At 65.8% G+C, this 25175-nt stretch overlaps 1 protein-coding gene across 1 annotated transcript in view; it reads left to right on the plus strand.

Annotated features, from left to right (window-relative positions):
• The window catches only part of MYO1G (myosin IG), a 74533-nt gene that overhangs the window by 7067 nt on the left and 42291 nt on the right, over positions 1-25175 (plus strand). Inside the window, exons 2-13 of the mRNA XM_077808508.1 lie at positions 5101-5309; positions 6259-6352; positions 6655-6820; positions 9411-9464; positions 10856-10951; positions 12214-12330; positions 14587-14793; positions 15699-15844; positions 16888-17002; positions 21613-21783; positions 22429-22499; positions 24621-24695. Of these exons, the coding sequence (XP_077664634.1) occupies positions 5101-5309; positions 6259-6352; positions 6655-6820; positions 9411-9464; positions 10856-10951; positions 12214-12330; positions 14587-14793; positions 15699-15844; positions 16888-17002; positions 21613-21783; positions 22429-22499; positions 24621-24695 (1521 nt within the window). The remainder of the gene's footprint in view (positions 1-5100; positions 5310-6258; positions 6353-6654; positions 6821-9410; positions 9465-10855; positions 10952-12213; positions 12331-14586; positions 14794-15698; positions 15845-16887; positions 17003-21612; positions 21784-22428; positions 22500-24620; positions 24696-25175) is intronic.

The following is a 25175-nucleotide window of genomic DNA, read 5'->3' on the forward strand; positions in this document are numbered from 1 at the left end:
CGTGGATCAGACGGGCAGCGCCCTGCGGGGGGGCTGTGCCGTAGGGGTGGCTGCTCCGTGGATCAGACGGGCAGCGCCCTGTGGGGGGCTGTGCCGTAGGGGTGGCTGCTCCGTGGATCAGACGGGCAGCGCCCTGTGGGGGGCTGTGCCGTAGGGGTGGCTGCTCCGTGGATCAGACGGGCAGCGCCCTGCGGGGTGGCTGTGTCGTATGGGTGGCTGCTCCGTGGATCAGACGGGCAGCGCCCTGCGGGGTGGCTGTGTCGTAGGGGTGGCTGCTCCGTGGATCAGACGGGCAGCGCCCTGCGGGGGGGGCTGTGTCGTAGGGGTGGCTGCTCCGCGGATCAGACGGGCAGTGCCCTGCGGGGTGGCTGTGTCGTAGGGGTGGCTGCTCCGTGGATCAGACGGGCAGCGCCCTGCGGGGTGGCTGTGTCGTAGGGGTGGCTGCTCCGTGGATCAGACGGGCAGTGCCCTGCGGGGTGGCTGTGTCGTAGGGGTGGCTGCTCCGTGGATCAGACGGGCAGCGCCCTGCGGGGTGGCTGTGTCGTAGGGGTGGCTGCTCCGTGGATCAGACGGGCAGCGCCCTGCGGGGTGGCTGTGTCGTAGGGGCCCTGCTCCGCGGATCAGACGGGCAGTGCCCTGCGGGGTAGCTGTGTCGTAGGGGCCCTGCTCCGCGGATCAGATGGGCAGCGCCCTGCGGGGTGGCTGTGTCGTAGGGGTGGCTGCTCCATGGATCAGATGGGCAGCGCCCTGCGGGGTGGCTGTGTCGTAGGGGCCCTGCTCCGCGGATCAGACGGGCAGTGCCCTGCGGGGTAGCTGTGTCGTAGGGGTGGCTGCTCCATGGATCAGATGGGCAGCGCCCTGCGGGGTGGCTGTGTCGTAGGGGCCCTGCTCCGCAGATCAGACGGGCAGTGCCCTGCGGGGTAGCTGTGCCGTAGGGGTGGCTGCTCCGTGGATCAGACGGGCAGTGCCCTGCGGGGGGGCTGTGTCGTAGGGGTGGCTGCTCCGTGGATCAGACGGGCAGCGCCCTGCGGGGTGGCTGTGTCGTATGGGTGGCTGCTCCGTGGATCAGACGGGCAGCGCCCTGCGGGGTGGCTGTGTCGTAGGGGTGGCTGCTCCGTGGATCAGACGGGCAGTGCCCTGCGGGGGGGCTGTGTCGTAGGGGCTCTGCTCCGCGGATCAGACGGGCAGTGCCCTGCGGGGTGCCTGTGTCGTAGGGGCCCTGCTCCGCGGATCAGACGGGCAGTGCCCTGCGGGGTGGCTGTGTCGTAGGGGTGGCTGCTCCGTGGATCAGACGGGCAGAGCCCTGCGGGGTGGCTGTGTCGTAGGGGGCCCTGCTCCATGGATCAGATGGGCAGCGCCCTGCGGGGTAGCTGTGTCGTAGGGGTGGCTGCTCCGTGGATCAGACGGGCAGAGCCCTGCGGGGTGGCTGTGTCGTAGGGGTGGCTGCTCCGTGGATCAGACGGGCAGTGCCCTGCGGGGTGGCTGTGTCGTAGGGGCCCTGCTCCGCGGATCAGACGGGCAGTGCCCTGCGGGGTAGCTGTGTCGTAGGGGTGGCTGCTCCGTGGATCAGACGGGCAGTGCCCTGCGGGGTAGCTGTGCCGTAGGGGCCCTGCTCCGCGGATCAGATGGGCAGCGCCCTGCGGGGTGGCTGTGTCGTAGGGGTGGCTGCTCCGTGGATCAGACGGGCAGTGCCCTGCGGGGTAGCTGTGCCGTAGGGGCCCTGCTCCGCGGATCAGACGGGCAGCGCCCTGCGGGGTGGCTGTGTCGTAGGGGTGGCTGCTCCATGGATCAGATGGGCAGCGCCCTGCGGGGTGGCTGTGTCGTAGGGGCCCTGCTCCGCGGATCAGACGGGCAGTGCCCTGCGGGGTGGCTGTGTCGTAGGGGTGGCTGCTCCGTGGATCAGACGGGCAGCGCCCTGCGGGGTGGCTGTGTCGTAGGGGTGGCTGCTCCGTGGATCAGACGGGCAGCGCCCTGCGGGGGGGCTGTGCCGTAGGGGTGGCTGCTCCGTGGATCAGACGGGCAGCGCCCTGCGGGGGGGCTGTGCCGTAGGGGTGGCTGCTCCGTGGATCAGACGGGCAGCGCCCTGCGGGGTAGCTGTGTCGTAGGGGTGGCTGCTCCATGGATCAGATGGGCAGCGCCCTGCGGGGTGGCTGTGTCGTAGGGGCCCTGCTCCGCAGATCAGACGGGCAGTGCCCTGCGGGGTAGCTGTGCCGTAGGGGTGGCTGCTCCGTGGATCAGACGGGCAGTGCCCTGCGGGGGGGCTGTGTCGTAGGGGTGGCTGCTCCGTGGATCAGACGGGCAGCGCCCTGCGGGGTGGCTGTGTCGTATGGGTGGCTGCTCCGTGGATCAGACGGGCAGCGCCCTGCGGGGTGGCTGTGTCGTAGGGGTGGCTGCTCCGTGGATCAGACGGGCAGTGCCCTGCGGGGGGGCTGTGTCGTAGGGGCTCTGCTCCGCGGATCAGACGGGCAGTGCCCTGCGGGGTGCCTGTGTCGTAGGGGCCCTGCTCCGCGGATCAGACGGGCAGTGCCCTGCGGGGTGGCTGTGTCGTAGGGGTGGCTGCTCCGTGGATCAGACGGGCAGAGCCCTGCGGGGTGGCTGTGTCGTAGGGGGCCCTGCTCCATGGATCAGATGGGCAGCGCCCTGCGGGGTAGCTGTGTCGTAGGGGTGGCTGCTCCGTGGATCAGACGGGCAGAGCCCTGCGGGGTGGCTGTGTCGTAGGGGTGGCTGCTCCGTGGATCAGACGGGCAGTGCCCTGCGGGGTGGCTGTGTCGTAGGGGCCCTGCTCCGCGGATCAGACGGGCAGTGCCCTGCGGGGTAGCTGTGTCGTAGGGGTGGCTGCTCCGTGGATCAGACGGGCAGTGCCCTGCGGGGTAGCTGTGCCGTAGGGGCCCTGCTCCGCGGATCAGATGGGCAGCGCCCTGCGGGGTGGCTGTGTCGTAGGGGTGGCTGCTCCGTGGATCAGACGGGCAGTGCCCTGCGGGGTAGCTGTGCCGTAGGGGCCCTGCTCCGCGGATCAGACGGGCAGCGCCCTGCGGGGTGGCTGTGTCGTAGGGGTGGCTGCTCCATGGATCAGATGGGCAGCGCCCTGCGGGGTGGCTGTGTCGTAGGGGCCCTGCTCCGCGGATCAGACGGGCAGTGCCCTGCGGGGTGGCTGTGTCGTAGGGGTGGCTGCTCCGTGGATCAGACGGGCAGCGCCCTGCGGGGTGGCTGTGTCGTAGGGGTGGCTGCTCCGTGGATCAGACGGGCAGCGCCCTGCGGGGGGGCTGTGCCGTAGGGGTGGCTGCTCCGTGGATCAGACGGGCAGCGCCCTGCGGGGGGGCTGTGCCGTAGGGGTGGCTGCTCCGTGGATCAGACGGGCAGTGCCCTGCGGGGTGGCTGTGTCGTAGGGGGCCCTGCTCCATGGATCAGATGGGCAGCGCCCTGCGGGGTGGCTGTGTCGTAGGGGTGGCTGCTCCGTGGATCAGACGGGCAGTGCCCTGCGGGGGGGCTGTGCCGTAGGGGTGGCTGCTCCGTGGATCAGACGGGCAGTGCCCTGCGGGGTGGCTGTGTCGTATGGGTGGCTGCTCCGTGGATCAGACGGGCAGCGCCCTGCGGGGTGGCTGTGTCGTAGGGGTGGCTGCTCCGTGGATCAGACGGGCAGCGCCCTGCGGGGGGGGCTGTGTCGTAGGGGTGGCTGCTCCGCGGATCAGACGGGCAGCGCCCTGCGGGGTGGCTGTGTCGTAGGGGTGGCTGCTCCGTGGATCAGACGGGCAGCGCCCTGCGGGGTGGCTGTGTCGTAGGGGTGGCTGCTCCGTGGATCAGACGGGCAGCGCCCTGCGGGGTGGCTGTGTCGTAGGGGTGGCTGCTCCGTGGATCAGACGGGCAGAGCCCTGCGGGGTGGCTGTGTCGTAGGGGTGGCTGCTCCGTGGATCAGACGGGCAGTGCCCTGCGGGGTGGCTGTGTCGTAGGGGCCCTGCTCCGTGGATCAGACGGGCAGTGCCCTGCGGGGTAGCTGTGTCGTAGGGGTGGCTGCTCCGTGGATCAGACGGGCAGTGCCCTGCGGGGTAGCTGTGCCGTAGGGGCCCTGCTCCGCGGATCAGACGGGCAGTGCCCTGCGGGGTGGCTGTGCCGTAGGGGCCCTGCTCCGCGGATCAGACGGGCAGCGCCCTGTGGGGTGGCTGTGTCGTAGGGGTGGCTGCTCCGTGGATCAGACGGGCAGTGCCCTGCGGGGTAGCTGTGTCATAGGGGCCCTGCTCCGCGGATCAGACGGGCAGTGCCCTGCGGGGTAGCTGTGTCGTAGGGGTGGCTGCTCCATGGATCAGATGGGCAGCGCCCTGCGGGGTGGCTGTGTCGTAGGGGCCCTGCTCCGCAGATCAGACGGGCAGTGCCCTGCGGGGTAGCTGTGCCGTAGGGGTGGCTGCTCCGTGGATCAGACGGGCAGCGCCCTGCGGGGTGGCTGTGTCGTAGAGGCCCTGCTCCGTGGATCAGACGGGCAGTGCCCTGCGGGGTGGCTGTGTCGTAGGGGCCCTGCTCCGCAGATCAGACGGGCAGTGCCCTGCGGGGTAGCTGTGCCGTAGGGGTGGCTGCTCCGTGGATCAGACGGGCAGCGCCCTGCGGGGTGGCTGTGTCGTAGAGGCCCTGCTCCGTGGATCAGACGGGCAGTGCCCTGCGGGGTGGCTGTGTCGTAGGGGCCCTGCTCCGCAGATCAGACGGGCAGTGCCCTGCGGGGTAGCTGTGCCGTAGGGGTGGCTGCTCCGTGGATCAGACGGGCAGCGCCCTGCGGGGTGGCTGTGTCGTAGAGGCCCTGCTCCGTGGATCAGACGGGCAGTGCCCTGCGGGGTGGCTGTGTCGTAGGGGCCCTGCTCCGTGGATCAGACGGGCAGTGCCCTGCGGGGTGTTTGTGTCGTAGGGGTGGCTGCTCCATGGATCAGACGGGCAGTGCCCTGCGGGGTGACTGTGCCCTAGGGGTCCTGCTCCATAGTCTGGCAGGCAGTGCCGCTCCGTGGGGGTATGAACTGTTGGAAGGCAAAGCTCCAGGGACAGTCCTTGTTCGGGGGCGATGCGTGAGGCCGTGTTGCTGGGGCGTTTCCATTGTAGCCTGAGCGGGTTTGGTCCCTGCAGGTTCGAGATGGGGCGAATTTACACCTACATCGGTGAGGTGGTGGTCTCCATGAACCCCTACAAGCAGACGCAGCTCTACGGGAAGGACGTGATCGAGCAGTACCAGGGCCGGGAGCTGTACGAGCGGCCGCCGCACCTCTATGCCGTGGCCGACGCCGCCTACAAGGCCATGAAACGCCGAGCCAAAGACACCTGCATCGTCATCTCAGGTTGGAGTGGGCAGTGGCAGCCAGAACCCCTCTGTCTGTCTGTCTGTCTGTCAGTCCCACACACGCACTCACGTAGAAGGGGAAGAGGAGCATGTACCCCAGCTCCTCCTGTGATTTTTGTCAGCGCCACCCCATGGAGCATCACTCCGACATGCTGGGCTCCCACCCAGCTCTGCCGAGGCACCTCCGTCCCGGTCCACAGCCCCCTGCTGCCCCTGTCCTGGTGTGATTTGATGCCCATTCTGCAGCAGCCCCAGCTAGACCAGCCCTTGACCCCACGTGCTCCTGTAATTCTAGTCTTGGGTCCCTCCTGAGCTGGAACCCCCAAGTAGCTGGAGTCATCTGGGGCTTCAGGCTGTGAACAAACGTCCCCTTGGGATCGGGCTGGCAGCACTGCACCCGCTCCTCCTTGCCCACAGGGCACCTTAGAAGCCAGCAGTGCAGAGATGGCATTGCCCACCCTCCTCCCCCAGGCGTCACCTTGCTCCCACCCTGCCTGCTCAGCCGGGGGCCAGAGCCTTTCCCTGCGAGATCAGCGGTTCAATTATGGCCATGCCTGGCCATCCGAGAGCTGAGTTCAGCAGCCTCAGGGCAGTTCCTAATGTCCACAATATTGACAGCCCATCACCAGCAAATCTGCATGAGAACAAGGACTGAACCGGCCCGGTGGACAGGGCCCTGCCAGGCCAGGGCTGGCCACAAGGGACGGCTGGTAGAGGCTTGTCCTCCTGCAGGCTGTGCTGGTACCGAAGGCTCTGTGCTACAGCCCTGAGCTCACCAGCCGCCGGGGTCATAACCCCCCTACCACCACCACCAACATGGTGCCTGGGAGCTAACAAGTGGCCTCTGACCTCCTGGACGTGTGCCAGGGGAGGTGGGCAGTAACCTAGGGCAGCAAAGCCTCGCCCGTCCTGCTGTCCTCTTCCCATCCTGTCTGTTTGTCTTGCAGGGGAGAGTGGTGCTGGGAAGACGGAAGCCAGTAAATACATCATGCAGTACATTGCGGCCATCACTAACCCCAGCCAGAGGGAAGAGGTGGAGAGGTGAGAGGTCACAGCAGCATCCTGGCACAGTTGGGAGGCTGTGGCCAGTGCACTGGGCTGGGACTCAGGAGACCTGGGTTCTGTTCCCAGCTCTGCCCATGACCTATTGGGTGATCTTGGTCAAGTCCCTTCCTCCCTGTGAACAGCTGCCACCACCCTCAGGAGGTGGCAAGTGCTGCGGATTGTCCCTGGGTGCAAATAGGAGCGGGGGGGCTCATTCATTGCAAGCCAATCCCGATTCTGGGGGGTAACGCAGCCTGGCCCCCTGTGACGTTCCCTTCATTGCTTCCCGCCTGGCCCAGGGTGAAGAACGTGCTGCTCAAGTCCAACTGCGTCCTGGAGGCCTTCGGTAATGCCAAGACCAACCGCAACGACAACTCCAGCCGCTTCGGCAAATACATGGACATCAACTTCGACTTCAAGGGGGACCCCACCGGTGGCCATATCAACAACTACCTCCTGGAGAAGGTACGGCCCTGGGCCTGCCTCTGGGGCTGCGGTGGGGAAGGGAAGCAGGGGGACGGGTAATGTACACTCCCGGGTGAAGAGGATGGTGGTGGGCACCACGGGCCCAGTGCTCAGAGCAGTACCCCTGCGGCACGGCATCTGGCTGGTTCGCATGCGGGTCAGGTTGCGGGGTCTGGGTGGAAGAGGCTGAGAAGTCGTGGCTATGGAAAGCTCAGGCTTTGCCATAATTCACCCTGCCATGCCTCCAGATGGGGTATGAGCCTCGAGCCCCCTCCTCCCTCGCTAGAGAGGCACCGTCACCCTGGGCTGGAAGAGCCCCTCTCTGGCAGCCCCTTTCCTTTTAACCCGGGCTGTGGTAAGGGGAGGAAGGACTCCGTTCCTCCTTAAATGAAGCACCATTTGCTCAGTGTCCTTCATCGATCCCAGGGCCAGAAGGGACCATCATGATCATCTGGTCTGACTTCCTGTCTAGCCCAGGCCAGAGACTGCCCCACAATCATTCCTAGAGCAGATGGTTTAGAAAGACCTCCATTCTTGGTTGAAAGATTGTTGGTGATGGAGACTCCACCCCGGCCTTTGGTAGATTGTTCCAATAGCTAATTACTCTCACCGTCCAAAACTGATACCTTCTTCCCAATCTGACTGTGTCTAGCTTCAACTTCCAGCCATCCGATGGCGTGAGACCTTTGCCTGCTAGACTGCAGAGCCCATTGCTAAATACCTGTTCCCCATGCTGGGACTTAGTAGCTGGGATCAAATTACCCCTTCCCCCCCTGGTGGGGGACAGAAACATTGCAGGGTTGAGAGGCCCAGTGGGCTGTGCCCGGGGCAGGTCCATGCCTGGGGAGCAGGCGCAGAAAGTGGCCTTCCAGAAGTGCCTTCTGGGGAGATAATTGGATGTTTTCCAAGCAGATCAGCCCTCTTCTAGCTGCGCTGGAAAGTACCTAGCAGGCAGGGCCAGGCCTCAGGAACATGGGGACCCTCCCTAGATTCCTCAGCACATCTTCCTGAGCAAGCAACTCCTCTGTCATTTGTTTGTATTTGAAGGAGAGCAGGGACCTTGGTACTCCACAGCTCCACCCTGGGGGGCGTTAGCTGGGCTTTCCTCTGGACTGGCTGAGAGCTCCCGCCTGGCCTGAGTCGGCTCTGATAAACCCTAGAAATCGCGGTGTGCTAGCGTGGTCCCTGTGCCCTCCCGTCACAGGGCGGCCTGCCCCTTTCCGGGCAGGGCAGCCCTGTTCGGTTATCAGACCCGGCTGGAAAGGGCTCTGACGTTTCAGCCAAAGGGCTGAGAGATCTCAGATGGAGGAGGCTGCCGGAAGGGAGTCTAGCTCCTGTGACTGGCCCCGGAGCAAGGGAAGAGATGGCAGGGGAAAGGCATCTGGGGCCTGCAGCCTGCTGTGGTCAGGAGGAGTGGCCTTTGGGCCTTGCATCATCCAGGCGTGGTTCCAGTCCTTGCTGGGCTGGGAGACAGCCCAGTGGCCATCACCTCTAAGCATCCAATGGCCTGGAGGTCGTGCGGCCATCCTAGGGGATCTCACGCTAGAGATAGTGTCGTCTAGTGGTGTGGGCTGGGGGTCAGGAGACAGGCCCTGGCACTGGGGTGCTGTGGTACCCTATCATGTCCGGGCCTCACTCCCCCCTCTGGAGAGAAGGACACTGACCCGCCTTTGTCACGTGCTTTGAGATCCCCCCAGGAAATGCGCTCCCCGAGTGCGAAGTATCCTAGACCCCGTGCATTCCGAAGGGCAACAAGCCCTTCTAGTGAGCTCTCCTGGAGCTGGCTCACGAGTCTCCTGTTTGGTTCTTCTGCCCCTCTCAGTGACAGGCTCAGTTCTGGTCCACTGCCTCCCAGGCCTGCCCTTAGTCTCTGACATTCCCAGGATGCCTTTCATCCCAAAGCACTGCACACACAGAAATCGTCTCACCCCTCACTGGGATGCAGCCACCTCTGGGGGCAATGCAGCAGCTGTTTACTAGTGTACCCCCCAGCTTAGGGCAGGAAGGGAAGACGGCCATTGGATCCATGCTGCAGGGAGAGTTGAGGCGGACAGGCTGTAGCAACTTACCGGCATTTAGCCAGGACACTGGAGTTAACGCCTCTGCTCTCTTGAAAAAGAGGACCAGCTCTTGAACAGTCCCCGGTGGCCAGGACCTCAGCAGGGCCTCCCACCCAGAAGACCAGGATGGCTGCTACATTGCTGCATGAACCTCAAAGGGCTGGTTTCATCCTGCAGCAAAATAAGGGGGCTAGGTGGGAAGCTCAGGGCAGACAATGGCCGTCCTGCCGGAGAGGCTCCCTGAGGCATAGGGAGTGACCGACCCTGTTCCAGCTGCCAGTGCTCTGGGTGTGGAGTTTCCTTTACCAGGGACTGGTGTGTCCTTTGAGACAAGGGGATTTCTCTGGTCTCACCAGCCCATTGTCTCTGATTGGAGCAAATCTGGCAGCTGGCGGTGACTCTTTAGCAACCGGGGCTGAGCTGTGTGTGCCAGCATGGGATCCACAGTGATGGTGCGTGGCAAGGACCGGCCTGGGGCTGCGAGACACGGCCCCCGCAGGCACTGACTTCCTCTGGGCTTTCCCTTGCAGTCTCGCATCCTCCACCAGCAGCCAGGCGAGAGGAACTTCCACTCCTTCTACCAGGTGAACCGGGGGGGGAATCCTGGGGCAACGGTGCAGTCCGTGGTGCGGGGGGATCCCCGGGAGGCTGCAGGGTTTGGCTCCCTAGGGGAAGGGGAGGGGATAAGGAGGTGACTAAATAAAGATGACTGATGGATGGGAAGTGCGCTCATCAGTAGAACAGGGAAATGCCCCCCAGAACCCACCCAGGTCTCTCTAGTGGGGCCCGATGCCAGTCTGGTTTCAGCCAGGGCCTCTAGGCTTCCCGCCCCCAGCAGTAAGCTTGGGCGCAAGCTGCAGGAATGTCAGGATGCCCTGGCAGAGCTGGCCGGGTGTGCTGCAGGTGCCAAGGCAGAAGGGAGCGGCTGGAGGTGGTGCCCAGGCAGAGCCAGCCTGCGATGAGTTCATTGGCAGCAGCCCAGCCAGCCGCAGTAAAGAGAGGGAGGGAGAACAAGGGGGAAGTGGGGAAGATTCATGGGCTCCCACCCCACCAGCCACAGGGGCACATCCTGTGGGTTTCCTGCCGACTGTGCCCAGGCAGGAAGCTTTGCTCCCAGGTCAGCCCCAGTCCTATGCGCTCAGGCCCCCGGCTGCTGCCCGGCTGGGGGCAGAGGAGGATCCCGCTTGCCTGGGGAATTGGGTGCTGCAGAGGCCTCAGTGCAGAACGGGGCTGTGCTGGGTTAAGGGACTTGCCGGCGATGCCCCGGCGGCTTCCGCTGCCACTGCGTGTCCCTTATTTATAGCGCGCCGGGCCCCAGGCGGGTAACCGCAGGCCGGTGACTCAGAGGAGCTAGGGAAGTGAGTGCCGTCACCTTGCTGAGCCACACTCTCTGTGGCACGCTGCAGCCGCCCGCCTCCTTTGGCTCTCGCTCAGCCCCGGCCCAGTAGGGAGCACGTTAGTCGGCCGCCCTGAGGATGGGGCCCAGCCGTTCCTGGCTCCCCCGCACAGGTTGGGCTGGGAGGGCAGAGCTGAGGCTGCTAGGTAGGGTGACCAGACAGCAAGTGTGAAAAATCAGGACAGGGTGGGTGGTAACAGGCTCCTGTAAAAGAAAAAGCCCCAAATATCGGGACTGTCCCTATGAAATCGGGACATCTGGTCACCCGACAGCTAAGCCAGTTTCCTCCCACCTTCAGCACCACAGTCCTGCTCCTCCTCCTCGCCAGCCAACACCTCACTACCCTGACCCCCCGTCCTTTCGCTGGGTCTCAGCTCCCTGCCTCCTCTCCTGCTGCCCCTTCCCTGGGAACACCAACTTGCCCGGGCTCTGCTGGGCGAGCTCCCTTGCCTTCAGAGGCCAGCCAGAGCCCAGCTGCCAGGCAGCAAGTGCCAGGTCTTCGCTGTTCCCCAGAGCTTGGGGGCGCAATGTCACATGCCCCAGGTACAAGGGGGTCTCATCCCTGTCTCTCCCCCTCAGCTGCTTCTCGGGACCTCGGACGCTCAGCTGGCCTCCCTCCATCTCTGCAGAGACCCTGCAGCCTACCGCTTCACCAGCGAGGGCGCCAGCAACAACGTGAGTCCCGGTTCCACGCCCGGGGGGACCACGCCAGGCTCCTCAGGGTTCCCTGGGTGACTGGTGATTGGGGGCACCCACCCAGAGACCCGGGCCCGATTTGTGGAAAGTGCTGAGCCCCCACCCTGAGAATCAGGCCCTTCTACGGGTCTCAAGTTGGGGCCCCCCAAATCACTGGTCCCTTGGAAACCTGGACCCAGGGATCTTCCTGTGCCTGAGCATTGGGATGGGGAAGGCAGGGGCTGGGTGGGCGGCTCGCCATGGGGAACGGGAACGGGCGGAGCCGGCTGTCAGTGCAGCAAAGCCCTGGCTTCCCGACAGGCGCCTCACGGCTGGGCGATCGGATCAGTGGGCTTCCCTTGGCCCGGGCAGGGTGCAGCTTCGACACTCTGCAGGGAGGGAGCTGCTGGGGTGCTCCGGGACCAAACGTATCCCTGGGGTAACCAGGCACAAATCCCGTTGACTTCAGTGGGAGCTGCAGCCACCTGCTGTCTAATGCACCCACACGGTTTCCACCAGGGCTCCCATGAGGCTGAAGTCCCATTCCCCATGGGGGGCTAATCATGGTTCCTGTGAAGGGGCCTGTGAGCGTCCCCGGGTTCGTGTGCATCCAGCACTATGAAGGGAGAAAGCCCTGTCTTAAGTGCTAAGCACAGTTCTTGCAGCCCCTGCCTTGAATGTGGGCCATGCCCCTCGCTGGGCGCCTCTCTGCGTCCTGTTCCCCCATCGCACAGAGGAGCCACAGGGCAGGCGGGCAGGAAGGACTTGGAGAAATCCAGCTGGACATGGCTTCTGCTGCACACAGCTCAGAGGGGGCCCCGGGTGCCAGGCAGAGGGCCACCGAGCCTTTCACCTCCAGGCCAGACACTGCAGTGATGGGCGCTAGGTAGATCATCAGTTCCACTCTCACCTCCTGGCTGCCTGGTGGCCACTGTGAAATGAGTTTGCTGGCTCTCAGCCCAGTTCTCAGTGGATCCAGGGGCTCTGTACCCATGGGCACTAGCTGCTGGCAAGGACTGAGTGGGCCAAGACGCCTGAGCGATCCCCTTGCTGGTAGAGATGGTCTCTCTGGGGCAGGGGCAGACCCCGGGGAGGGGCTGTGGGTGCAGGATGCTCGCCCTGCAGCTCCCCAGGCCCAGTGTGAACTGTGGCCAGATGGAGGACTCCAGGGCCATGCGGCTGGCACCTTCCCCAGGGCTGGAAACCGTCGGCTCATCTCTCTCTGCTGCTCTTCCCCCCCCCCCCCCCCCGGCTTCTTCCAGCTGCTGGCCAGTGATCAGTCCAACTTCAAGGCAGTGGCAGACGCCATGAAGGTGATCGGCTTCAGCCCGGAGGAGATTGACTCGGTCTACAAGATCCTGGCTACTATTTTACACCTGGTAAGTGATGGCCTGGTCGGCGGATACATCCCTTCCCCTGTGCCGTGTCCGGCCCGGCCAGCACAGATAGTGGTGGGGTCAATTTGGGGTAGGGTGCTGGTGGGGCCCATAGCAGAGATGAGGGGTGGGGTCAGTTTGGGGCTGGTGCTGGCGGGGCCCATAGCAGAGATGGGGGTGGAGTTCTGGTTCAGCCTGTGACAGAGATAGGGGTGGGGTCTGTTTGGGGTGGGTGCTGGTGGGGCCCATGGCAGAGATGGGAGGGTGGAGTTCTGGTTTTGCCCGTGGCAGAGATGGGGGCGGGGTCAGTTTGGGGCAGGTGCTGGTTGGACCTGTGGCAGAGATGGGGGTGGAGTTCTGGTTCGGCCCGTGGCAGAGATGGGGGCGGGGTCAGTTTGGGGTACACACACCCATTTCTAGGGCTCAGTTCCCACAACCCTGCCCAGCGTTGGAGTGGGGAGGAATTTCTTCAAGTTGCTCCGAAGTTGTGGGCAGAAATCTGGAGGGGATCCTCCCAGAGCATTGCCCCTTGGAGCCCCCCCACCCTGGCTGCCCAGCCAAACACATGCCAGGCTGGTTGGCAGAGGGCTCAAGGAAAATGCACTTCATCAAGCTGAGCTGGGCTCCACCGACCTTTCCGGGCGCACTGCGGGAATGCCCTGGCCAGCCACCCTACCCCGGCAGCAGATCGGGGCTGAGCACCTGACAGCCCAGGAAGCCAGCGACTCTTCCCTGGGAGGCGGGTGGGTTGGGATTGAGTCTGGATCCGGGTCTTGCAGGACCCTGGGAGCAGAGCTTGTGGGTGGTTGGCAGGCCGTTAGCCTTCACGAGGGCACTTAGCAGCGCTCTGGAATGGGCCCCGCCCATGGCTCCAGCTGCCAACCTGACTGCACGCAGACACGGGCCCGCAGACGTATGATGCCACATGTCCCCCCGAGGAACTGCCCCTGCCCCGCCTCTTCCCCGAGGCCCCTCCCCCTTTCGTCCTCTCCCTGTCACTCGCTGCTCTCCCCCTCCTTCCCGCCCCGCACCTGGGTCAGGAAGGACCCTCCTGCAGAGTTGGGATTGGGAGCTGCAGCCCCTGACGCAGGTAGGAGGCAGCCCCAGCTGAGTAGGGGATGGCTGGTGATGACCTGGCACCTCCCCCACCCGCTGTAACCAGACATTGGGTGTCCGGTCCATAGATCTGACCGGATGCTGTCAGGTCTCCTTTTCGACCGGACTTTCTGGTCAAAAACCTGACACCTGGTCACCCTAGCCTCGGGCAGTGCAGTGACCTGACCCGCCTTAAAAGTGGCCACTCATAGGACCAAGTCCTGGCAATGGGGCCTTCACTCTCAGTCTGCAGAGCCAGGCCCCGTGCACCTCCATGTGGCCCCGTGCACCCTTCTAGCCTGTGACTGCGTCCGGGCAGGCTGGTGCCGGCTGACCCTGGGCAGGGAAATTGAGCTGACTTGCAGCAAGGGGTGAAGTTTGTGCCACTTCTGACATGACACAGGGCGAGCTCGTCACCTGCCTGCCCTACAACACGCTGGGTCCACTCCTGTGGCTGCCCCTCTGTTGGCCCTGAGCCTGGTACCCAGGCACCGGTCACACCTGTACTGGTCGGTGTGAACCACCCTCGTGGTTAACCCTCGGGATGGACAACACGAGGCATAAGGGAGCGGAGAATCGGGCCCTGCGTTTCTAGGATCAGGTCTGAGCATGTTTGTCTGACGTCTGTCCATTGTGTGTCCTCGTGCGGGGTGTGTGCATTAGCGTCTCTGCACACGGTGTGTTTTCTATGCCCACTCAGGACCGTTCGCAAGGCTTAGAGCAGATATGTACATAACAGGTTGTTACAAAGAGGAGGGAGAAGAATTGTTCTTCTTAACCTCTGAGGAGAGGACAAGCAACAATAGGCTTAAACTGCAGCAAGGGAAGTTTAGGTTGCACATTAGGAAAAACTTCCTACCTGTCAGGGTGGTTAAACACTGGAATAAATTGCCCAGGGAGGTTGTGGAATCTCCATCATGAGGGATTTTTAAGAGCAGGTTAGACAAACACCTGTCAGGAATGGTCTAGATAATACTTAGTCCTGCTACAAGCGCAAGGCACTGGACTAGATGACCTCTCAAGGTCCCTTCCAGTTCTATGATTCAATGATTCTATGTCCCAGTGTCCATGGGGCACCGGTGGCTTCCCCCAGCTCAGGCCCGTGCAGTGGGAAGCCAGTGCCCTCTCCCTGCTGATTGCGTCTCTCTCTCGCTGGATTTCCAGGGCAACGTGAGCTTCGTCGCCGAGGGAGATGCCGTGGAGATAGAGAACAGGGAGCTGGTCTCCCAGCTGGCGGAGCTGACCTCCACCCGGCCGGAGAGCCTGCTGAGAACCCTGCTGTACCGTGCAGTGGCCACGGGCGGCGGGGAGGTCATCGAGAAGGGTCACAGCGCCAAGGAAGCCAACTATGCCAGGGACGCCTGCGCCAAGGTAAAGGGGTAGAGGACCTGGGAGCTGGGCCCTGCCGAGCCCCCATGCTGAGCCGCTGCAGGAACCATCCTTTAGCAGGGCAGTGCCCCTTTGTGACCTCCAGCTCGCCCCCAGCTACATATTGGATTCTCTCTCTCTCCAGGCCAGGCAGCTGTGGGGCAGGCTTCACCCTGTGCTGTGACGGTCACCCTGCCCACAAGAGACTGGGCATCTCTGGCTGCTCTGCCCTGGGCCTGTGGCACCCCGGCTAGTTTGCCATCCCGTGCTGATGGGGACTATGGATGCGTTAAATTAGGTCACTAAACTGGCAGCAGCCAGCCCCGCAGCCTGGAGTGGGGCTGTTCTGACGTGCCCCACATCCGTCCCCATCCAAGGCACCCACGCTGCCGTGTCAGGGAGCCTGGGAGGAAGAGTATGGATAGAAACAGGCCAGGGTCACAGGCCAGGAGCTGCTCAAAGCCCTTCCTGGGGTCAGCCGCTCCAGACAGCTCCATGGCTGCAGCCATGTGGACGTGGCTGGTTATACCACACTGGGGCACCAGTGGGGATCAAACCCAGAGCCTTCAGCTGCAAAAACCCCGCAGCCCCTGTGCTAAAGGTGCACCCCATCCTGCAGTAGGGTTAAGGCTTAGATCCACAGCAGCCACTAGGTGGCAGTAGAGTTGCACAGCCATGACATTTCATCCAGCAGGGGGCAGTAGTGAAACCTGCACATCAGCCTGCCCCACATGTCCCAGTGCCAACCACTTGTCCCCGCCCCCGGAGGGCGTGGCTTAAGCACACCTGCTTCTGAAAGGTACAATGCCCCACACCTGGTGGAAAGAGTTTCACCCTTACCAGTCCCTGGGACTAGCTGCCAGGGGGAACCTTCCGCTTCATGGCGTCTCCCCCTGCCCCTCCCCCAGGCCATCTACGAGCGGCTTTTCTGCTGGATCGTGGGGCGCATCAACACCGTCATCGAGGTGAAGAACTACGACGCCCGGCTCCACGGCAAGAACACCGTCATCGCTGTGCTGGACATCTACGGCTTCGAGATCTTCAAAAGCAACAGGTAGAGCCCAGCCAGCCACCTCGGGCAATGCAGCCAGCCCAGCCGGAGGCCTGCCCAGCAGGACCCAGACCTACCCACCGCCTCCTCTCCCAGCATGCACCAGGGCTGGGGTCACGCCTGGGGCTGATTTGCTGTGGCTCAACCCTGGAACGGTGGGGAAGGGGGAGGAGGGCAGGTTGCCAGGGCCAGTGGCTCCAGGTAGCACGCAGCTGTTGATGTGCAGAGGGCCTTGGGGACACGCGTGGAGGAGAGGGAGAGCGAGGGCTGGTCGCTGGCCGCAGGGGTTCAGGCCAAGGGACCAATCCGCTGGGCTGGATGGTGGCTCCGTCTGCCTGCTGCTCCCAGGCCCGGTTCAGGGGAGAGCCGCGGACTGTGCACTCCACTGACAGCTTGATCACAGGCTTGGCCCCCTCTCCTTCCCCCCAATGCAAGGCCATATCGGGCTGGGTCACTAGATGGCAGGTGCCGGTGGGTCAGGGGCTGTGCTGATCTGAGTGGGTGGGGCTGGGGGCTGCTGTGCCTCCTGGGGGGGGGGCTAAAGCAGAGGTGCTGCCCACCCAGGGCCCGGGGCACTCCTGGTGAGAGCTGAGGTGTTCACACGGACCCAGTTTCAGCCGGGGTCACGATGTAGCCTCCAGACGTTTCCTGCGCGTTTTGATTTGCTGTGGCTGCTTCTTCACTGCTCCCCTAAACTCCTGCGATGCGTTTCTGTGTGCTGGGCAGCAGCTGCTGCATTCCAGCCCAGAGGCGGCTGCATTGCAGTGACTCTTCACATGTCACGGCATGCAACGTGCTTTGTTCGGAAGGTGCAGCACGGGGGGTTAGCGTGGAGTGGATCCTTCAGCCCAGCCCCCATGAACTGAATCCTTCCTTGGCTCTGGGCATGGGGTAGCCAACACATCCAGCCAGCCCTGGCCTGGGAGCCCAGTGTGTTCTCCAGAGTGCGAGGTGGGGTGCTGCGTACAGTAGGGTGGAGGGATGGGGAAGGGGGTATGGAGTGAGGGGTACAGACCGTGAGACTTGTGCACTTTGCTGGTTTGCAGCTTCGAGCAGTTTTGCATCAATTACTGTAATGAGAAGCTGCAGCAGCTGTTCATCGAGCTGATCCTGAGGCAGGAGCAGGAGGAGTATCAGCGGGAAGGCATTGAGTGGCAGCATGTGAGTGCAGAGCCCCATGGGGGGGTGGCACCTGCTCAGGGGGCAGCGTGGGGGTGCCAGTGTCCCATTGGGGTGGGAGTTCCCCACCCAGAGGGCAGCGTGGAGGCGGAAGCACCCCACGTGACGGGGAAGGGCGAGGGGTCCCTGCCCAGAGGGCAGCGTGGGGGCGGAAGCACCCCACGTGACGGGGAAGGGCGAGGGGTCCCGGTCCAGAGGGCAGCGTGGGGGCGGAAGCACCCCACGTGACGGGGAAGGGCGAGGGGTCCCGGTCCAGAGGGCAGCGTGGGGGCGGAAGCACCCCACGTGACGGGGAAGGGCGAGGGGTCCCGGTCCAGAGGGCAGCGTGGGGGCGGAAGCACCCCACGTGACGGGGAAGGGCGAGGGGTGTGGGGCCAGAAGCACCCCACGTGACGGGGAAGGGCGAGGGGTCCCGGTCCAGAGGGCAGCGTGGGGGCGGAAGCCCCCCACGTGACGGGGAAGGGCGAGGGGTCCCTGCCCAGAGGGCAGCGTGGGGGCAGAAGCACCCCACGTGACGGGGAAGGGCGAGGGGTCCCGGCCCAGAGGGCAGCGTGGGGGCGGAAGCACCCCACGTGACGGGGAAGGGCGAGGGGTCCCGGTCCAGAGGGCAGCGTGGGGGCGGAAGCACCCCACGTGACGGGGAAGGGCGAGGGGTCCCGGTCCAGAGGGCAGCGTGGGGGCGGAAGCACCCCACGTGACGGGGAAGGGCGAGGGGTCCCTGCCCAGAGGGCAGCGTGGAGGCGGAAGCACCCCACGTGACGGGGAAGGGCGAGGGGTCCCTGCCCAGAGGGCAGCGTGGGGGCGGAAGCACCTCACGTGACGGGGAAGGGCGAGGGGTCCCTGCCCAGAGGGCAGCGTGGGGGCGGAAGCACCCCACGTGACGGGGAAGGGCGAGGGGTCCCGGTCCAGAGGGCAGCGTGGGGGCGGAAGCACCCCACGTGACGGGGAAGGGCGAGGGGTCCCGGTCCAGAGGGCAGCGTGGGGGCGGAAGCACCCCACGTGACGGGGAAGGGCGAGGGGTCCCTGCCCAGAGGGCAGCGTGGGGGCGGAAGCACCCCACGTGACGGGGAAGGGCGAGGGGTCCCTGCCCAGAGGGCAGCGTGGGGGCGGAAGCACCCCACGTGATGGGGAAGGGCGAGGGGTCCCTGCCCAGAGGGAAGTGGGGGCGGAAGCACCCCACGTGATGGGGAAGGGCGAGGGGTCCCGGTCCAGAGGGCAGCGTGGGGGCGGAAGCACCCCACGTGATGGGGAAGGGCGAGGGGTCCCTGCCCAGAGGGCAGCGTGGGGGCGGAAGCACCCCACGTGACGGGGAAGGGCGAGGGGTCCCGGTCCAGAGGGCAGCGTGGGGGCGGAAGCACCCCACGTGACGGGGAAGGGCGAGGGGTCCCGGTCCAGAGGGCAGCGTGGGGGCGGAAGCACCCCACGTGATGGGGAAGGGCGAGGGGTCCCGGTCCAGAGGGCAGCGTGGGGGCGGAAGCACCCCACGTGACGGGGAAGGGCGAGGGGTCCCTGCCCAGAGGGCAGCGTGGGGGCGGAAGCACCCCACGTGACGGGGAAGGGCGAGGGGTCCCTGCCCAGAGGGCAGCGTGGGGGCGGCAGCACCCCACGTGACGGGGAAGGGCGAGGGGTCCCTGCCCAGAGGGCAGCGTGGGGCGGAAGCACCCCACGTGACGGGGAAGGGCGAGGGGTCCCGGTCCAGAGGGCAGCGTGGGGGCGGAAGCACCCCACGTGACGGGGAAGGGCGAGGGGTCCCTGCCCAGAGGGCAGCGTGGGGGCGGAAGCACCCCACGTGACAGGGAAGGGCGAGGGGTCCCGGTCCAGAGGGCAGCGTGGGGGCGGAAGCACCCCACGTGACGGGGAAGGGCGAGGGGTCCCTGTCCAGAGGGCAGCGTGGGGGCGGAAGCCCCCCACGTGACGGGGAAGGGCGAGGGGTCCCTGCCCAGAGGGCAGCGTGGGGGCGGAAGCACCCCACGTGACGGGGAAGGGCGAGGGGTCCCTGTCCAGAGGGCAGCGTGGGGGCGGCAGCACCCCACGTGACGGGGAAGGGCGAGGGGTCCCTGTCCAGAGGGCAGCGTGGGGGCGGCAGCACCCCACGTGACGGGGAAGGGCGAGGGGTCCCTGCCCAGAGGGCAGCGTGGGGGCGGAAGCACCCCACGTGACGGGGAAGGGCGAGGGGTCCCTGCCCAGAGGGCAGCGTGGAGGCGGAAGCACCCCACGTGACGGGGAAGGGCGAGGGGTCCCTGCCCAGAGGGCAGCGTGGGGGCGGAAGCACCTCACGTGACGGGGAAGGGCGAGGGGTCCCTGCCCAGAGGGCAGCGTGGGGGCGGAAGCACCCCACGTGACGGGGAAGGGCGAGGGGTCCCTGCCCAGAGGGCAGCGTGGGGGCGGCAGCACCCCACGTGACGGGGAAGGGCGAGGGGTCCCTGCCCAGAGGGCAGCGTGGGGCGGAAGCACCCCACGTGACGGGGAAGGGCGAGGGGTCCCGGTCCAGAGGGCAGCGTGGGGGCGGAAGCACCCCACGTGACGGGGAAGGGCGAGGGGTCCCTGCCCAGAGGGCAGCGTGGGGGCGGAAGCACCCCACGTGACAGGGAAGGGCGAGGGGTCCCGGTCCAGAGGGCAGCGTGGGGGCGGAAGCACCCCACGTGACGGGGAAGGGCGAGGGGTCCCTGTCCAGAGGGCAGCGTGGGGGCGGAAGCCCCCCACGTGACGGGGAAGGGCGAGGGGTCCCTGCCCAGAGGGCAGCGTGGGGGCGGAAGCACCCCACGTGACGGGGAAGGGCGAGGGGTCCCTGCCCAGAGGGCAGCGTGGGGGCGGAAGCACCCCACGTGACGGGGAAGGGCGAGGGGTCCCGGTCCAGAGGGCAGCGTGGGGGCGGAAGCACCCCACGTGACGGGGAAGGGCGAGGGGTCCCGGTCCAGAGGGCAGCGTGGGGGCGGAAGCACCCCACGTGACGGGGAAGGGCGAGGGGTGTGGGGCCAGAAGCACCCCACGTGACGGGGAAGGGCGAGGGGTCCCTGCCCAGAGGGCAGCATGGGGGCGGAAGCACCCCACGTGATGGGGAAGGGCGAGGGGTCCCTGCCCAGAGGGCAGCGTGGGGGCGGAAGCACCCCACGTGATGGGGAAGGGCGAGGGGTCCCGGTCCAGAGGGCAGCGTGGGGGCGGAAGCACCCCACGTGACGGGGAAGGGCGAGGGGTCCCTGTCCAGAGGGCAGCGTGGGGGCGGAAGCACTCCACGTGATGGGGAAGGGCGAGGGGTCCCTGCCCAGAGGGAAGTGGGGCCGGAAGCACTCCACGTGATGGGGAAGGGCGAGGGGTCCCTGCCGAGAGGGAAGTGGGGGCGGCAGCACCCCACGTGACGGGGAAGGGCGAGGGGTCCCTGCCCAGAGGGAAGTGGGGGCGGCAGCACCCCACGTGATGGGGAAGGGCGAGGGGTCCCTGCCCAGAGGGAAGTGGGGGCGGAAGCACCCCACGTGATGGGGAAGGGCGAGGGGTCCCTGCCCAGAGGGCAGCGTGGGGGCGGAAGCACCCCACGTGATGGGGAAGGGCGAGGGGTCCCGGTCCAGAGGGCAGAGTGGGGCCGGAAGCACCCCACGTGATGGGGAAGGGCGAGGGGTCCCGGTCCAGAGGGCAGCGTGGGGGCGGAAGCACCCCACGTGACGGGGAAGGGCGAGGGGTCCCGGTCCAGAGGGCAGCGTGGGGCCGGAAGCACCCCACGTGACGGGGAAGGGCGAGGGGTCCCGGTCCAGAGGGCAGCGTGGGGGCAGAAGCACCCCACGTGACGGGGAAGGGCGAGGGGTCCCGGTCCAGAGGGCAGCGTGGGGGCGGAAGCACCCCACGTGACGGGGAAGGGCGAGGGGTCCCTGTCCAGAGGGCAGCGTGGGGGCGGCAGCACCCCACGTGATGGGGAAGGGTGAGGGGTCCCTGCCCAGAGGGCAGCGTGGGGGTGGAAGCACCCCACGTGATGGGGAAGGGTGAGGGGTCCCTGCCCAGAGGGCAGCGTGGGGGCGGAAGCACCCCACGTGACGGGGAAGGGCGAGGGGTCCCTGTCCAGAGGGCAGCGTGGGGGCGGAAGCACCCCACGTGATGGGGAAGGGTGAGGGGTCCCTGCCCAGAGGGCAGCGTGGGGGCGGAAGCACCCCACGTGACGGGGAAGGGCGAGGGGTCCCTGCCCAGAGGGAAGTGGGGGCGGCAGCACCCCACGTGATGGGGAAGGGTGAGGGGTCCCTGCCCAGAGGGCCATGCGGAAGGGCTCCTCCCAGCGATCTGTGTGACCCTCACCCAGGGCTAGGGGTAGACAGCTCCCCCAGGAGCAGGACAGCGAGAGCCTCTCCTGCCTGGGCACTGGGCCAGGAGCTCTGCCCCAGGGAGCTCTCGCCTGCTGGGGAATCAACTCCCGCCTGCTGCGGCCCCTGCTCTGAGCCAGCGACGTTGTCTCCCAAGGGGCCCGACACAGGCTTCTCCCGCGCCCGGCGCAGGGGTTCCATTGTTCACTGAGGGACCCTAGGCCAGGCTGTGACCACCCCCAGCGTGGGGTTCAACCCCAGAGCTCCCCCAGGGCCGTGCCCGGTAACCTCTGCCCTGCCTCCCCCCAGATCGAGTACTTCAACAACCAGATCATCGTGGACCTGGTGGAGCAGCCGCACAAGGGCATCATCTCCATCCTGGATGAGGCCTGCCTGACCGGGGGCCAGGTCACCGACGCCATGTTCCTGGAGTCCATGAACACCAAGCTGGGCAAGCACCCGCACTACGCCAGCCGCAAGGTAACGCCCCACACACGGGCACCTCAGGGCCCGGGCTCAGATGGGGTCAGGGCTGAGCCCCACCGGCTAGGTGGGCAGGGGCTAGGCCGCCCACTGTGGGGAAGACAAAGGGCTCAGGAGTGGGAGGGAGACTGGGTCCTGCTAGGTGGGAAAGGCCCTTTGGGGGAGGAGGGCGCTGTCTCAGGGAGCTCCTTGGATTCTGCAGGAGCAGGACAAATTTACCCTCCCTGTAACCTTAACACACACACACCCCCCCCCACAATCCCCAGCGCTTCTGGCTGGAGGGGTGGGAGGTTCCTCTCCTCTGAGTGGGGGCCAGAGGGTCGCTCACTGGTGCATTCTGGGTATGCTGGCACCTCGTGGGGCTGCCCGGTTCGTTGGCCTGGCACTGGGTGGGAGTGAAGTTGGGAGGGGGGGATTGCTGGGGCAGGGGAGAAGGGGGGGGTGCAGGGCATGAGGATGGGGGCTGTTTCCCCATGCCAGGGCAGGCATACCAGAGTATGGGGTACTGGCCTGCACTGGGGACAGGGCCTGTGTCTGCAGTGGTGCCCAGGGGGGTGGTGGGTTACCCCCCTCCCGCCGATGTGTGGGCATCCGACGCTGGCTGCCTGTGCCCTCCCGGCTCAGCCCACCGTGTGTTCGCAGCTCTGCACCACCGACAAATCCATGGAGTTCGGCCGGGATTTCCGCATCAAGCACTACGCCGGGAACGTCACGTGAGTCCTGCCCCGACCCCCGGGGTCAGGGTGACGCCCAGCGGGGTCCCACCTGGCGGCCTGGCATCTCTGTCCAATAGGGGCCCTGTCTGGAGAGAGGCAGGGGACTCCCTGCTGACCCAGAGGGCTGGTGGCTTAGTACCTGTCTGCAGGGGGTGAGAGACTGAGCCGGGCAGGCCGAGGAGGGACCCCACTCGGGCAGGTGGGCAGGATTGTGCCCTGCACACTGGACAGGATTTCCACCTGCAGACGCCCCCAAGGAGTTGGTTTCTCGGCAGGTGACTGCTCAGCCCTCTTGGAAACCAGGCCAGATTTGGCCCCTCTGAGGCCTCTCCAGGCGAAGCTCAGATCCCCGGCCCCTTGGCAAGCTTTTGGCCTGTATCCTCTAGTCAAAGCCAGGGGCTCCCCCTGCCCCCTCAGGAGACTTCCCCCCAGTTTGGCTGGGCTCACGGGCAGCAAGCGCTGACATGTTCTGCTCTTTCTCTCCACGGCTCTCGGCAGCTACATGACCCTCTCGGCAGGTTCGTGGCTTTCCCTCGCTAGCAGACCCCGCCGCTAGCCCCTCGCCACGCTCTGCAGCTAGTTCTCAGCCCCTTTCCCCCAGGCCCGCCGTTCCCCAGCTCATGTGCGGCTCTTTTCCAGGCCCCAGTGAAATTGGTCTTGTCTCTGGCCCAGTGTGCTGCTTTGGGGGCAGGCTCCCCGGGCCTCTCCCTTCCCTGCGCCAGGATGTGCTGGGCTCTGGGCCCGGAGCTAGGCTGGCCGGGCGAGGGACTGTCCCGTGAAATTCTGGGCAGATCCCAAATGCCTCCCGCCGCTGATCCCAGGGGCCCTCACAGTCCAGCCTCCTCCTAGCCCGGACCAGGCGTCTCTCGGGGGGAGGGGTGCCCGGGTGGACTCCAACTCCGAGCCTAGAAGGGGAGATGAGTGTGCGAGGAGCCGGCTGGGGCACAGGAGCCTCCTGACGCAGGCACATGGGGGAGGCTGCCCCCACAGCCCCTTGCGGTGCTGCATTGCCGTTCACAAGGAGAGCCGCCTCCGCAGGGCTGCTTGCTCAGAGATTTCAAGGCTCATTGTTAGCTGGGCAGGGGGGAGGCCTGCGCCCTGTGTCAGGGGATCTTGAGTCAGGCAGAGGAGTCAAGCCCACAGCGTTGGTACGGGGAGCAAGCACAGGCCCCGGGCCATGTGCGCTTGGCTCCCTGGGGGTGGGAACGCAGGGCTGGGCAGGAGCGGGCATCGCTGGCTGTGCACCTGGGGGGAGTGCGTCTCCCTAGGGGCCGTGCTTGTGCACACGCATATGTGTGATATGTTGGGGGCGTGCGTGTGGGCACGAGCGTCTCCCTGAGGGGGTCATGCATGTGCACACGTGTGTGCGCGATTGCACATCGGGGGGGATCTGGAAGGAGTGTGTGTGTGTGTTTGCAGTGGGAGGGTAAAGGAGAGGAGGGTCTCAGGGGAATCCCTCGGCCATTGGGGGGTTCAGTCCCGTCACGTCACCCTCTCTCCAGCCCCGTCCAGCTCTTCCCCGGAGCTCTGACTCTGCGTGGGCAAAGGCAATCAGCAATCGTTCATGCATGGCCCCGGGTTGCTGGAACCTGCTCGGTCGGGGGGAGGGAACGGCTTCCAGGACGCCGGGGTCCTCTCTGACTCTTTGCAGACCTCCCACGGGGACTTTAGCGTCCGTTTGGGCAGCTCGAGTCAGCCACCTCTCTAGGGTGAGGGCAGCCTCCTCCCCATCCCCCAGGGTGTGTGTGTGGGGGGAGGCTGCAGTGTGGACCAAGGGGGTTATGGGTGCATGCTCAGGACACCAAGTGTGGCAGGATGCAAAACCGGACGCTCCCTGCATGACCAGGTGACCCAGGTGCCACCGTTTCAAAATGTGCCTGTGAGGACACTGCTCCTTTTAAGCCTTAAGGGTGCCACAATAATTTTTAGTGGCAAAACCCCCATGGTGCGATAACCACCAGCCCCTTCCTCCCCTCCCCGTGTCTGCCCTAGCAGGATCCCAGCTGCAGCCCATCCCGGACTGAGGGGTCCGAGTGGAGGGACAGCACCTGCCTCCCCATAGCACAGGGGAGCAGCTGGGGTTGGAGGTGACCGTGCCCCCGTTGCTCTGAATTGCAGGTACTCGGTGGAGGGGTTTATCGACAAGAACAAGGACACCCTCTTCCAAGATTTCAAGCGGCTGATGTACAACAGGTGAGGGCTCCGGAGGCCTGCTGCACGCCCAGGGGGCTGAGCCTCACCGGGCACATGGGGCTGGCCTCCGAGCCTCAGCAGCAGGAGAGATTCTGCGGGATCAGGGGGTCTGGTGCTGCAGAAGGGGCTCAGCCTGGCTGCCCTGAGACATGCCTCCCCTGTCGAGCCACAGAGCAGGTACGGTGCAGGCAGCTGCCCCCACCAGGGTGTCTCGGTCATGACCTAGCGGGGACCTCCGTCTCGAGGCCAGTTAGCCCTCAGGCTCCCTGCCGAGGCTCCCAACGAGGGGGCTAACTGTGAGGATGGGCACCGGAGCCAGGAACAGCCCTGACTCGTCTCCCGCAGGCCGCCCATTGGCAAGCAGTGGGCCGGCTTTGTCCAGCGGGAGGGGCTCTGAGTCCTGTTCCCTTGACTGAACCCAGGAGGCAGAGGGGAGCAATAATGGGCTGGGAGCTCCTGGAGCCGGAACAGCCTGGGGGC

Source organism: Eretmochelys imbricata, chromosome 2 (assembly GCF_965152235.1).
Source record: "Eretmochelys imbricata isolate rEreImb1 chromosome 2, rEreImb1.hap1, whole genome shotgun sequence".
In the NCBI taxonomy this organism is placed as follows: Eukaryota; Metazoa; Chordata; order Testudines; family Cheloniidae; genus Eretmochelys; species Eretmochelys imbricata.